This window comes from Erpetoichthys calabaricus, chromosome 3 (genome assembly GCF_900747795.2).
Source record: "Erpetoichthys calabaricus chromosome 3, fErpCal1.3, whole genome shotgun sequence".
NCBI classification, from domain to species: Eukaryota; Metazoa; Chordata; class Cladistia; order Polypteriformes; family Polypteridae; genus Erpetoichthys; species Erpetoichthys calabaricus.
This window is the reverse complement of record NC_041396.2, coordinates 292,657,326-292,671,301: the sequence shown is the minus strand read 5'-3', so window position 1 is coordinate 292,671,301 and position 13,976 is coordinate 292,657,326. Positions and strand designations below refer to the sequence as shown.

Sequence of the window (13,976 nt, the reverse complement as noted above, 5' to 3'; positions counted from 1 at the left end):
CTCAGCAATTGCAGGTTAAGGGCCTTGCTCAAGGGCCCAACAGAGCAGAGTCCCTATTGGCATATACGGGATTCGAACTGGCAACCTTCCGATTGCCAGTGTAGATCCCTAGCCTCAGAGCCACCACTCTGCCTAAGTTATTGTGCAGAGTGATCAGACGCATATTAATTCAATGCAAAGAGCTTCATTAGCATAAAAAGTTCTCTTTATCACAAAAACCTATTTTCACTTATTTTGGCCCTGGCACTATATGATCAGCTGAATGAGTCCAGCAAGCGCCAGGCCCATCTCCTCCTGAGTGGTTGGCTCCAGAATCATGTGCCACCCGTGCTCAGTCTTGGCAGCAGGCAGACGCAAAGTGAGGTGAAGGCTTTTGGACAACGGCCTTGTGTCAAGAGCGGCAGTGAAGAAGCCACCTCTTTCCAAGAGAAACATCAAGGACACACTGAAATTCTGCAAGACGTAGAAGGATTGGACAGCAGAAGACTGGAGCAAAGTTCTTTTTTCAGATGAATCCTTCTTCTCATTGTTTGGGACATCTGGAAAATCGATTGTCTGGAGGAGGTGAATGCTACCATGAGTACTGTGTCACTGTGCCAACAGCGAAGTATCCTGGGACAATCCATGTGTGGGGTTGCTTCTCATCCAAGGCAGTGTGTCCACTCACAGTTCTGCCCAAGAACTCAGTCATAAATTATTCAACTAAAAATTATATATCGAGCCCATCTGTCTCGCTTAAAACTGTCCAAAATGTTTCCAGGGCAGGATCCAACCTGCGAGCGCTGCAACCAAGCTCCTGCCTCACTGGGTCACATGTTTTGGGCCTGCACCAAACTAACATCATTTTGGACCAAAATTTTTAAGTGCCTTTCAGACAGCCTTGGTGTCACAATCCCTCCTAACCCATTAACAGCTGTGTTCGGTGTTCTTCCAGACAGACTTGAATTGGAGAAGGACAAGAAAACGGTGATTGCATTCACTACACTTTTGGCACGCAGACTTATTCTGTTAAATTGGAAGAATCCTAACTCTCCTCTGATAAGTCAGTGGGAAACCGATGTTTTATATTATTTGAAATTGGAAAAAATCAAATTCTCAGTTAGAGGATCTATACAAAATTTTTTCAAAACCTGGCAGGATATAATCAATATTATTTTAGAATAAGAGAAATAACTATTACCGCATTTAATCCCCTTCTCCATCTCTTATTTACATATATATTTATTTCTCCCTTTTTGTTTATTGTTGTCTTATTAAAAAGCCCTAAGCAATTCTCCTTCGGCTAAGCTCTCCTTCTCAGGAGTGGGGTTTGATTTGTCTTCAATTTTGTTGGGTTATAAATTGATCTATTTGTATGGAATGATTACAATGAAAATTAATAAAATAAAAATATAAAGAACTCAGTCATAAACAAAGAACAGCATCAACACGTCCTCCAAGAGCACCTTCTCCCAACATTCCAGGTACAATTTGGTGATGACGATCTGTGTATTCCCCAGCATGATGGAGCACCACGTCACAAAACAAAAGTGACAACAAAGTGGCTCGCAAATCATAACATTGAAAGTTTGGACCCGTGACCAGGAATCTTCTCAGATCTTAATCCCATCGAGGACCTGTGATCAGTTCTCAATAAGCGGGTGGACGAGCAAAAGCCTTTGAAACATATCTGTAGAATTGTTCTTCAGTACACCATAGAAACATAAAAAAATGATCTGAAAATGCTGAAGCAGCAGACTTTGAAAAACCACAACATCTGTGTCACTGCCAACACTTTTGGCCACCACTGTATTGTAGATTAATGCTTATGATTTATTTATTTGTTTGTGTTTTTTTTTTATTTCTTCAAACGTCGGTTGGGCTCAGCAGTCCTTTGGACATGAGACCATGAGTCTGAGGCGTGACTGGTTCTTGTAATCCTATGAGCTCTCGTATGGTCATTTTGTAAGGTGGCCCCTTGGCTAACACCCTAGGCTGCTGTTATTGGATGCTTCTGAAAACTTTTAGGATTCAGCTCTATGGTTCCACTTAGATAGCATTATGGAATGTGATCAGAACCCCATGGCTGAACCTCTGTCCTCTAACTGAGTCTGCTCCAAAGTTATTGCAGGTCAGATTTTTCCCTTGCTAACTAACTAGACATCCTCATGAGCTCTTGTTAGTCTTTAGGTCAGTGGACTCTTGACCAGTCTAATCATTCAGCACTCCATCTTAAGCTATTCAATCAGCTTCAAAGTTCGTAGGTATTGTGAAAGGACAGAATTTTCTCACAATGTTGAAAGGGTGTTCCTCACCATTCACTTGACACTGTATTCTTTTCTTTTTTTGTTGCCCTGTGGCTTTTGACAGCATTTTGAAGCTTTAACCTAAATTCAAAGCACAGGAAGGTTGAAGGAAAAGTTCATGCCACTGTCATTTCCTGCTCATGCTGTGCAGAAAGTAAATTATAAAGCTACCAGTAATAACGCAGTGCCAGATAACGTGCAGTGAATACACTTGACTTGTGCATTCCTAGTTTTCATCCCTTTTCTTTCTCTGTACGTTTAGCATTCGTTTGTTCAGAGGTTGATGCACTTGCTGCTTTCTGAGCAGCTCTTCTTTTCTCCACCCTAGCAATTCGTCGGCATCTTTTTGCATTAAAACTGATAAAGTCGGTGTTTATGTTGCAATTACTTAGTACGTTTTCCTTAATTTTTTACTTATGCTGGCACTAAGTCTTCAATCTGCTTCAAGAATGAATTTAAGATATGAAGAGGTAGGGGACGTGACGTCGAAGGTGGTAGGGAATAAGAACAGCGCCCGTACACATGCGCCACATGGACACCCTGCTGAGAGTTGATTCTACAATAAAATAAAAATAAAAAAGGAATAACCTTGGAGGTTTATCATCACCCTAAAAGTGGGTATTCGAGATCACGTAGTATATATGTACCAAATTTCAGGTCAATAGGTCAAACGGTTTGCGAGCTACAAGTGACTTAAAATCCTGAACAGATACACAAACCACCACGGTAGCATATCCATATTACTAACCGAAGGTTATAAACCGGATATGGACGCTGGGCGCAGGGCGCATCGAGGCGCACGCACACTGCCGCACTGCAACGACCAGCCACAGACAACACAGAAACGAGAAGGTTGTAAACCGGATGTCACGCGCACATCTGCACTGCAACAAGCCCGCCACCTGTAATCAAACGCAGTGGCTTCCCAGAGTCAGTACGTGGCGCCAAACAACACAACCTGTTCACTACACTTGCTCTAATCCACTGTGCCAGTAATATAGATCACATAACGGTCACAGACTCTAACCCAGCGGCTTCCCAGACTCCGTGGCTGGCACACGAACACCATAACCTGTAAACTGAACTTGCCATGCTCCACTCTGCCAGCAGTCGGTGTCAGCAAAGGCAACGGAGTCACGTCTCCACAAAATGAGACCGCTTTACTACAGATATACTTATGTAGTTAAATGACATTTCCCCAGACGCACCCACCCTCCATGATGTCATCCATCCAGATATCGGACAGAACAGAAACTGATTGCCATTCTTGGATTTCCGATTTGCTAGTGAATCGCGGGCTTACTAGTGTTTTATTTATATATATATATATATATATATATATATATATATATATATATATATATATATATATATATATATAATAATATAAAGATAGTGTCGTTGGCCCTGACTCGGGCTATTCCATGACATCTAAATGATCAAATTGTACTTTACGCAGAAAGAAAAGAAAAGAAGGCTGGTCAGATTTTGGTCAGGGTTGCTGCCCAGCTTCAATATTGGACCTGAAGGTCAAACTGCTGCCATCTTCAATAGCTTGTAGATTGGCGTGACAGCCATTTTTACTTCAGGTTATGACAGTCTGACCAAGTCAGAGTAGACTTTCATCCCTACTGAGAGCCACCACAGCTTAGATTATACACCCTTCATGAGAAAAAGATAATGAGTGTGTGACCATGTTGGCATGACCACCCTAATTAATGGAAAGAATTATTAAGGGTAAGACCGAGCAACGCATGGCAAGTACGGGCATATTACTGAGCAGTCGGCTTGGGTTCAAAAGAGGGAGGTCGTGTCTTACTAATTGAGCTAGAATTCTATCAGGAAGCAGCAAATGGATACGATCAGAGTGGAGCTTATGATATTATTTATCTGGACTTTCAGAATGCATTTGATAAGGTGCCACATGAGAGGTTGGGCATCAAATTAAAAAGTGGGATATCAGGTTGGGGGGTGTAGATGGGTGCAGAATTGGCTCAGATACAGAGGGTGATGGTGTGAGGAACCTCATCGGAATTGGCTGATGTTAAGAATGGTGACCAGCAGGGTGGCAGTGCTTGGGAGGGCACTGCCATTTTTAATAGATATAAATGATTTGGATAGGAATATAAATAACAAGTTGGTAAGGTTTGCAGATGATACCAAGATAGATGGATTGGGAGATAATTTTGAATCCATTAACTCATCACAGAAGGACTTGGACATCAGACAGGCTTGGGCAGATTTGTGATTCTTACGTAGAAAAAAAAATCTTTTTGAAATGTGTGAAAGCTTCTTTTTGCTTAGTATCATTTTATTATTATTATTATTATTACCAGGCTTCTTTTAACTTCACCTGTTTGTTGTCTGGTACAAATCTTATAGTCGATATTTAACCCACTTCCTATTGTCCAAACGGCTTGAAATATTGCACACTTACTCACTTCCGATGACAATACATGAATCAATAATCAGTTTCATATCTGATCAATTAATCAATGAATTAAGAAATTAAATTTTCATATGACCACTATCACCAATAGATGGTGCTAGTAACGGATAGAAATATTAAAGGAAGTGTTAAAATATTGATTACAAAATTATACTAAAACAAACCCAAGACTAAAAAGTTGAAAATAATATACAGTATATAAAAAAATACTTTTTAAAAACCACGCTTATATTAAGTTAAAAACTGTACTAAAAAGTAAAAAATAAGTCTCTCATACTTCACTCATAAAATATAGTTAGGTCAGACCTTTGGACCTTGCAGTGTTGTCTCCATACTTTTGCTCTGATGTCCTCCTGTCCCGTCTTAACTTTTCAGGCAGACCTTAGGCCTTGAAAGCTGATCGCTTCAAAGTGACCCTTTGATTTTTTTCATGACACAGTTTTGGAGTACAGTACTCATAACCTTTAACATTAATCACATTGATTATTTATGTGCAGTCCGATTTAGCACTTTGTAAGTTAAACAGAATTGGAAATTTAGGAATATTCATTTGAATTTTTTCTTTCGCAATTGATATCTCTTAATGCATACATTTGACTGTTGTAAGGCACAATAAAATGTGTGTAAAGATTTTCCTTTTTTGTTTTATAACATTATTAAGCTACCATCATTGATGCTGGTACTATAGACTAAAACAGTGTCTCTCCCACTGATGGATCTACGCACCCAGGGGCTCGTGACTGGAAGAGGCTTTTTCAACAAAATCCTGTTTGCTACGACTACCCTTTCACAGCGACTGGAGACTGACCACTTCTTCTTTTTTTTCGGACACTGTGCGACTTTCACTTGAACTTTCAAGTTTCTCTGTCACTCGATCAACTTCCTTTTGTTTTTTATACCACTGCTTAAACCAACAAATAGTACATTTTCCTTGCCTTTATTTGGTATTCACTGAAATTTTTCTTTTTCCCCCATGCTTTTGCCATTGTCTTTTCACAGAACACTGAACATAAGAGGTTATTTATATTGATTTTTATATTCAATGAGGCATAATTCTAAGAGGGGTGGGGTGGCAAGCACGTGCGTTACTTTTCACGCTGACTGGGATTTATGGAACGGAAGAATGTAGAAGATGGCGTACATACATGTTTAACCGTCTGGATTTCTTTGTGCGTACGCACCTTTCTCTTTTTGTCTGTGCGTCATGTTTTAGTGTGAATTTTACGCACGAGTTATACATGAGGCCCCTGGTGTCTACCACACAACCTGGTCAATTATTGGTTCTCTTTGTGAACAAAAACTTTGCAATGTTTGTACGAAATTTCCCCTTCACATGTTTCCAACTGTGTCCCCGTGTTCTTGATGAACTCATTTTAAAGTCACCGCCTTGATCCACTGGACTAATTCCCTTCATAATTTTAAACACTTCAGTCAGGTCTCCTCTTAATTTCTTTCTGTTTAAACTGTAAAGGCTCATCATAACTCGTCCCCTGTAGACCTGAATCAGCCTAATCGCTCTTCTCTGGACTTTTTCTAGTGCTGTTATGTCCTTTTTGAAGTTTGGAGACCATGAGGCCTCACCAGTGCGTCATAAAGCAGTTCCGTTATTCAGTTCCGAGAGGAGCAGTTCCCTTATTGATTAAAGTCTGACTAAGCCTGGTTGGGTACTCGTCCTCACTAAATGATTGTGAATGCCTAAAAGCATTGGAGCGGGCACTGGTCCTGCCACTCAGTAAACCACACAATGAATTAAAAAAATAAATAATCCTGGGTGGGAGTTGAATTGAGTACCTACTGTAATAATAATAATAATTCTTTGCATTTATAAGGCACTTTTCTCACTTCTCAAAGCGCTCAGCAATTGCAGATTTAGGGACTTGCTCAAGGGCCCAGCAGAGCAGAGTCCCTATTGGCATTTACGGGATTCGAACCAGCAACCTTCCAATTGCCTGTGCAGATCCCTAGCCTCAAAGCCACCACTCCGACTGTATACTGACCAGCTATGTTTTTGTGAACATTCCAATTCTAGTTTTACTATCAAGAGTCAAACGCTGAAAGAATTATTGTTTTAGATTGACAAATAAAATCTGCTTGTTCTGCTGAAAACCACAAAGATAAGCGTGTCGGCTCAGAGACGGCATCAGAGCTGCAGGTGTCAGTGTATTCATTGCAATGCTAATCTTCACAGCTTCTCCTTTTTTTATTTTTATTTTGCGTTCTTAAATGTTAATGCCAGTCAGTGGAAACTTTCCATTTCTGCTTAACCACACCAGACAAGACACAACACCTACCTAAGTTAAGCTGTATCAACCATACTGTCACCTTGTGTTTTCTTGTCATTTTAATTTGTTACAAAGCAACGTGAAGTATGTCTGCTCTCTGGTCATGTCTGATTGCTTGTTCTTTGGGTCTGCAGGTTCTGCAGAGATTGGGAAAGACAGTCGAAACGAAAGATGAGCAGTTTGAACAGTGTTCTCACAACTTCAACAAGCAGCAGGTAAGTGAAGTTGGGCCAAAGCAGGTGTTATTTAAGTGTAAGGGACAAAGAGAAGATGTTCAGATTGGATTGGGCACCTCTAATCTGTGAGAACAGCACCTGAGACAGGACCCCTATAAAGCTATACTGCCAGGAGATGAATTTCCTGGTAGGGGACCTCCAAGCCAGATAGGTAAGGTCCAGATTAAGACTCTATGGTGCAACTGTGGTGATCTCATGCACACACACTCGCACGTACACAGACACGAATACAGTAAAAATTGAATATACTATACATCAAAAAATGTAATAAGCCAGCGTTAAAGTCAAACAAACTTCCAAAAGATGGACACCTGTAATTTGTATCCATTTCCTTTATTTCCAAATAAAGGTCCATGGAAGTGTGTTGCGGTTACAATCTGTACAATCAATCAATCATAACTGTTAATGATTTGTGAATCACAGTTTGTTGTTTTGTCCAACACACTCAAAATTTAGGAAGTGGGCAAACCACAGCTTATGTTTACTTTCTTTCAAATTATCACCTTTTGGCTTTTACCCAAAAAATAGAAACCAAAGAACAAAATAAGGACTAGGCCTTATGTACTAAAGCTGTAAAATGACAATGCTGGGGTGGGCTTTGGAGTCTAGCGAAGGGAGATGCTGAGGCATTAGGTATTTAGGAGAAGGACAGGAGTGGAAAATGTCAGTGAGGAAAATTAGAGATGCTTGATAGAGATGATGTAGGTGTGCGAAAATGAGGGGAAGACGGTTCAGAGAGTATGAAAAAGGTTGTGGAAGGACATAAGGAGGTAGAGGAGAGGCAAAGATGTTGGAGACTCCTCAAGATGGACAGACCCTGGAAAAGGAATAGCAGCAGGGGAGCAGAAAAAGATGGCAACGACCTGGTTTCTGTAAGAGATTATTAGAACCTGACCAATATCAGACCAAACACCCATCCTGTGTAACGGATCATGAGAATCCTGACCACATGGAATACGTAAGGGATCATGTGATCATGTCCAAGTCAAAATGGACACCTAGCATCTATAAGACATCATTGCAACCTGACTAAATCAAACCAGACAGCTGTTTAGGTAGATGTGAATATGCCAATCACACTCTGATGTGGGCCAAAACGACCATACTGAGACCCTTTGGAATGAGAGGGGTCTCGTTGCAGTGCCGCCCAATGGTGTGGGCCAAAACGACCATACTGAGACCCTTTGGAATGAGGGGTCTCAATACAATACCGACCTGTGGTGCAGGCCAAAACAACCATACTGAGACCCATTGGAATGAGGGGTCTCGATGCAGTACTGCCCCGTGGTGCGGGCCAAAACAACCATACTGAGACCCTTTGGAATGAGAGGTCTCGATGCAATGCTGCCCAGTGGTGCAGGCCAAAACGACCATACTGAGACCCTTTGGAATGAGGGATCTCGATGCAGTACTGCCCTGTGGTGTGGGCCAAAACAACCATACTAAGACCTTTTGGAATGCATGCTCTTGGTGCAGTACCAAGCAAACCCTGAAGTAGTTTGTATGAGTTATGAATGTGGTCCACCATGAGACCGGTCCAGCTACATGAAATGGTATTCATTAGAGGTGAAATTGTGCATGCTGTGCTAGTCAAACAATAAAAAGACAAAATAATTTTGCCCATAGGTGTAAATAAAACAACTTGCACAACTACCAGTTAATTGAAGCAAGCCTAGCACCTGATTCAGGATCACAGTCTTGCATGTACGATCAAAGAGCAGTTTTACCAGTCCTTAAAATACCATGCATTGTCTTTTTATTAATGTTGTTATTGTTGGCTACCAGTCTGTGAAATGCCATGCATGAAATTTTAATGTTCCGTGGAGCTCTTCTAATATTAAACCCAGAAATAAAAAGATCGAGCCGCTCGAACGTCCTCCCCTCCCATCCTTCGATTGTCATTGAATTGAGCTGCTTGCAACTCCAAGCAGGAAACCTTTGATAGTTATGGAATCGAGCCCCTCGAAATTCCAAGCAGGAAACCGTTGATTGTCATTGAATCAAACTGCTCGAAACTCCAAGGGGGGCTGCTTGAAACCCATCCCAGTCCACGAAAAAGTTAATAAATTTAAAAATGGCCCACTTGTCAAAAAGGTTGAAAACCACTGTTCTAGATTATCTGTCCTTCCACCTCATTTGCTATCTTCTGCAGTTATTTATATTCCAATCCAGATCATTTATTTATAATAAAGATAGCTGTATTAACCCCTGAGGGACACTTTTAATGTCACCTAGTTCTGATAAGGTTCCTCACATCATAATCATTCTTTTTCTTTGTGTGTTTTTAGTCAATTTTGCCCCTATTGACACATTATGCCCTGATTCCCCACTTCCTTAGGTTGATGCCCAACCTCATTTGGCACCTTATCAAATGTCTTCAAGACCAATAATCTCATATGCACCTCTCTTATCATCTGCTTTTGTTACAAATCAGAGAATTCTAGCATGCCTCTCTGAACCCATGTTGAGTGTTTGCTAATACACATGTTCTAGACATGTGCTGCTACCGTAGATGTTTTCCTTTTGATTCCATTAATTTACCTGTGATGCAAGTTAAGCTTACTGGCATGTAGTTATTTGAATCTATCTGATTTTTTTTTTGATAGAATAGGATAATATTTGCAATTTTCCATTCCTAAGGAGTTTCTCCAGTGTGCAGTGACCTTTGAAAAATATATGTCAAGCATTAATATCTGTACCCCCTCCAACCTCCTTAAGCACTTGAGGACAGAAGTTATTTGTTCAATTTCAACCTATTTAACCTATGCAGCACTTCTACCTCGACAATTTCCAGATCACGAAGTACCTTCTTAGTAGTCCTTGTCATTAGGATGAAATAACGTTTTAGGCATACTGGGGTATCTGGGTGATTGCCACATCCTTAGTAAGTGGTTGTTGCAGCCTAACCAGATCAGAGTGGTCACTCACCCTCTGAAGGGACTGGCTGATAAGAGGCAGACTACATTAGGATTTATTCCTCAATTCACTGGATGTCTGTCCATTTCCATTAATGCTTCATAAAAGGTTAATCACATCAGAGTGGGTTTCAGCCTCAATTAGTGGGCCACATTTATGCAGCCTATCCTGCTTGGGTGACCAGATCATCCTCTATAAGTCACCATGAGCTCCTTGACATATTTTGCTGGCTACCCCTCCTTAGAGATGGACTGTGAGAGAGTGAATGTATTAGAATAGACACCAGATTTAGTAATTAAACCACGTAAACTTGGGCATATCTAAATACCCAGGATAGAATGACCTGATCATGATGGATTCCCCATCCATAGCAAGGGGCAATTAGAGCCAGACCAGAGTAATATGCTTCCCCCAGCCTCAGCAATGTGTAGTGAGAGGTTGATCACACTAGAATAAGACACGGAACCTCTGAAAGGGGTAATGAGTTCTTCAACATGTTCTTGTTTGCTGTCCATCCTCTGTTATGTGTCATGATGGAAGTGACCACATCAGATTTAAAAGTGGTTATGACCATCTGGCCATATCTTAAGAGGTTGGTTAGATTAGAATGGCTATCCAGATTCAGTAAGGGGGTGGGGGGCATGAGGTCTACAAATTGTATTTCTGACCGCCCACCCTGACTGGTTTTTGAAAACTTAAGGCTGGTGGGGCATTTACGGTAATAGCACAATCAATTTGGTCCACCTTGCTGTTTTGAGTGGCACAATCACAACTTTACTACATGATTTTGGGATGGTTCAAGCAGCACAATCTAGCAGCACTAGGGAGGTCCCCTCTTGCAATCTTGCCATGCAAAATGGTTTGAAGATCCCAGATCCAGCCTTGCTGCCCAATGCTCTTCTTCTGTTATGAATTTGAAAAAGTCCAACCATATCAAAATAGATTCCCAGCATTTGGAAGAAGTCCTGATAGTTTGGGCCAGTTCTGTTGGGCTGCTCATGATACAATAGCTAGCTCTTACTGGCTGGTCATAAGACGTTGTCCAGACCTGAGTGCCAGCCATCCTTAAAAAATAATCGGCCACAACAAAGAGTCGCCAATTCTCCAAAAGATTGAACTCTGACCTGACTAGATCTTTGGAGCCAGGTAGTTGTTAAAGTTAGACACACTTGCTGAGCAGTCTTATTACTTCTTCCGGGAGTGTACCATGAAGGAGATGTTTGGGTGTCCCTGACCATTTGTGCTTGAAACGAGAAGTTTCTTTAACTTCTTAAAAATATTAGTGCTAAATCTACAAAATTATTTTGATGAGGCAGGAAGCCACTCCGCCCTGCTCGTGACTTTTTGACACCACTTTGGTGGCTTTACAGAACCACAACCAATACCCACCTCCGCCTCTGTGTACATCCTGGTTTCACCAAACCAGTTACAAAGAATGTGCTCTATAATATGCCTGTCACTGAAAATGGCTAGAAACAGCTATTTTTTTTAACTTGGAGGTGTGTGGGCACAGTTTGGGTTCGGGTGAGCTCTTGGTGCAATGGCAGTGCTGTTTAATATTCATAATGAGGGCCATGTAAGGAGTACACAGCACTCAGGTTTGCCACCTTTACTTGTGGTGTCCAAGCTTTGAAATTAAAGTGTGCTATACAGTTGGCATCCTGGTAGAAGATGCCAAGATGTTAAAGTGAACTGAGCTTAAGTGGAAGAGAGCAGGGATAAGACCATCCAGCAGTAGTCTGACTAATGACAAGTGGTAGCTTGCATTGTCTACTATCATGGGTGCAAAGCATGAACAGACAGTAGAGCTGCGCTATGATGCTACACTTCACCCATCTTGCAGTGATAGTGTTTTATGCCAAAAGATGCAACTAACACACTGATTTGACTGCCTTTTCTCAGAATGAAGGTAACAAGCTCTTCAAAGACCTGAAGGCCTACTACAATTCTGTCAAAGGTAAGCATATTAAGGGGTATACAAGTAAGTGCTCAACAGTGCCCGAGACAATATATTTGTTGAAAGTTAAAACACTGATAACCAACAAAGTATTTAAGCAGGGAGTCATCTTCAATAGCTTCTGATCAACAGTGTAGTAAAATTACCAAAGGTATCATCTGATGTTGCATCTGATGTCTGCTGTTGGTATTGTGTGACACTGTCACTGCACCTGTACTGTCATAATACTGTCACTAGTCTGGGGAGGGCACAATAAAGAATTCCATTGTATTGTGGATACCTGATAAGAAACTTGAACTTGAACTTAATAAACAAGAAGGAAAGGTAAAAAATGAAGAGTGGAAACATAAACTGGAATAAGCCCTTTTGGTCCCAATTGGGCAGGTGCTAAGAATGTTTGTATAGCTGGGCAGGAAGCTTGCTTGCTTTCCCAGTAATTCTCCCCCCTTTCACTATCATCAGATAGATTGCTTATTCTTGATGGTAAATCCTGAGACTTTGTCAGTTTTGCAGACTCGGTGGCACTGATTTAAGATAACTGTCTAGTAACCGCTATCTAGGCAGGCCAGGCCAGCTAATAAGGAAGGATCTTCTCTCCCTGCTTTCATACACTCCTCCCTGGATTTGTATCTATTTCTCCCTCTTTACATTCTCCTTTCTCAGTCAAACACCATTCCTTATTGTATAGCACATTTTTATGACAAACACCATACTGTACTTTACAAGTATGGATCCATAGTAAAACTGCATACATATAATCATTAATCGTTGGAGCACAGTCAGATTAACTTATTTCCTCAGGGACACATGGTGAGATGGATATGAAGATTGAATCCACATCCTTTCATTTTGTAGCCCTGTTTTTTAGCCACTAAATCAGACATCTTGTCCACTTCTCTCCACTCACCATTGAGAACCCATTATAATATATGTAACGTGTGTGTGTGTTTATATGCTGAACGAACGTTTAGGACCATCATATTGATCCTAGGTAGGGCCTTCTTTTGCTCTCAACAAAGCCTTGTGGCATGGATTTCAGAAGATGCTGGAAACATTCCTTGGAGATTCTGGTCCATGTTGACATTAGAACAATCTATAGACGAGAGCAGAGCATTCAGCCCAACAAAGCTCACCTGCCCTATCCATTAAAATCTTCTAAAATAAAATCAAGTCGAGTTTTGAAGATCCCTAAAGTTCTACTGTCTACTACAGTACTTGGTAGCTTATTCCATATGTTTATGGTTCTCTGTGTAAAGAAATACTTCCTAGTATTTGCACAATAATTACCCTAAAGAAGTTTCCAACTGTTGTCCCCATGTTCTCGATGAGCTCATTTTAAAGTCGCAGTCTTGTTCTGCTGGACTAATTCCCTTCATAATTTTAAACACTTCAGTCAGGTCTCCTCTTAATCTTCTTTTTCTTAAACTGTAAAGGCTCAGCTCTTTAATTCTTTTCTCATAACTCATCCCCTGTAGCCCTCAATCAGCCTTGTTGCTCTTCTCTGGACCTTTTCTAGTGCTGCTGTGTCCTTTTTGTAGCCTGGAGACCAAAACTGCACACAGGACTCCAGATGAGGCCTCACCAGTGTGTTATAAAGCATGAGCAGAACCTCCTGTGACTTGTACTGCACACATCAAGGCGCTATATACCCGGACATTCTGTTAGCCTTCTTAATGGCTTCTGAACACTGTCTGGCAGTTGATAGTGTCAAGTCCACTATGACTCCTAAATCTTTCTCATAAGGTGGACTCTTGATTTTCAGTCCTCCCACTGTGTATTCAAACCGAACATTTTTACTTTCTATGTGTAATACTTTACATTTACTGACATTAAATTTAATCTGCCACAAAT

General features: G+C 40.9%; 1 protein-coding gene across 1 annotated transcript in view; it reads left to right on the top strand.

Moving 5' to 3' along the window:
• The window catches only part of bin2a (bridging integrator 2a), an 88,556-nt gene that overhangs the window by 37,196 nt on the left and 37,384 nt on the right, over positions 1–13,976 (top strand). Inside the window, exons 3-4 of the mRNA XM_051925062.1 lie at positions 7,151–7,231; positions 12,071–12,125. Coding sequence (XP_051781022.1) covers positions 7,151–7,231; positions 12,071–12,125 — 136 coding nt within the window. The remainder of the gene's footprint in view (positions 1–7,150; positions 7,232–12,070; positions 12,126–13,976) is intronic.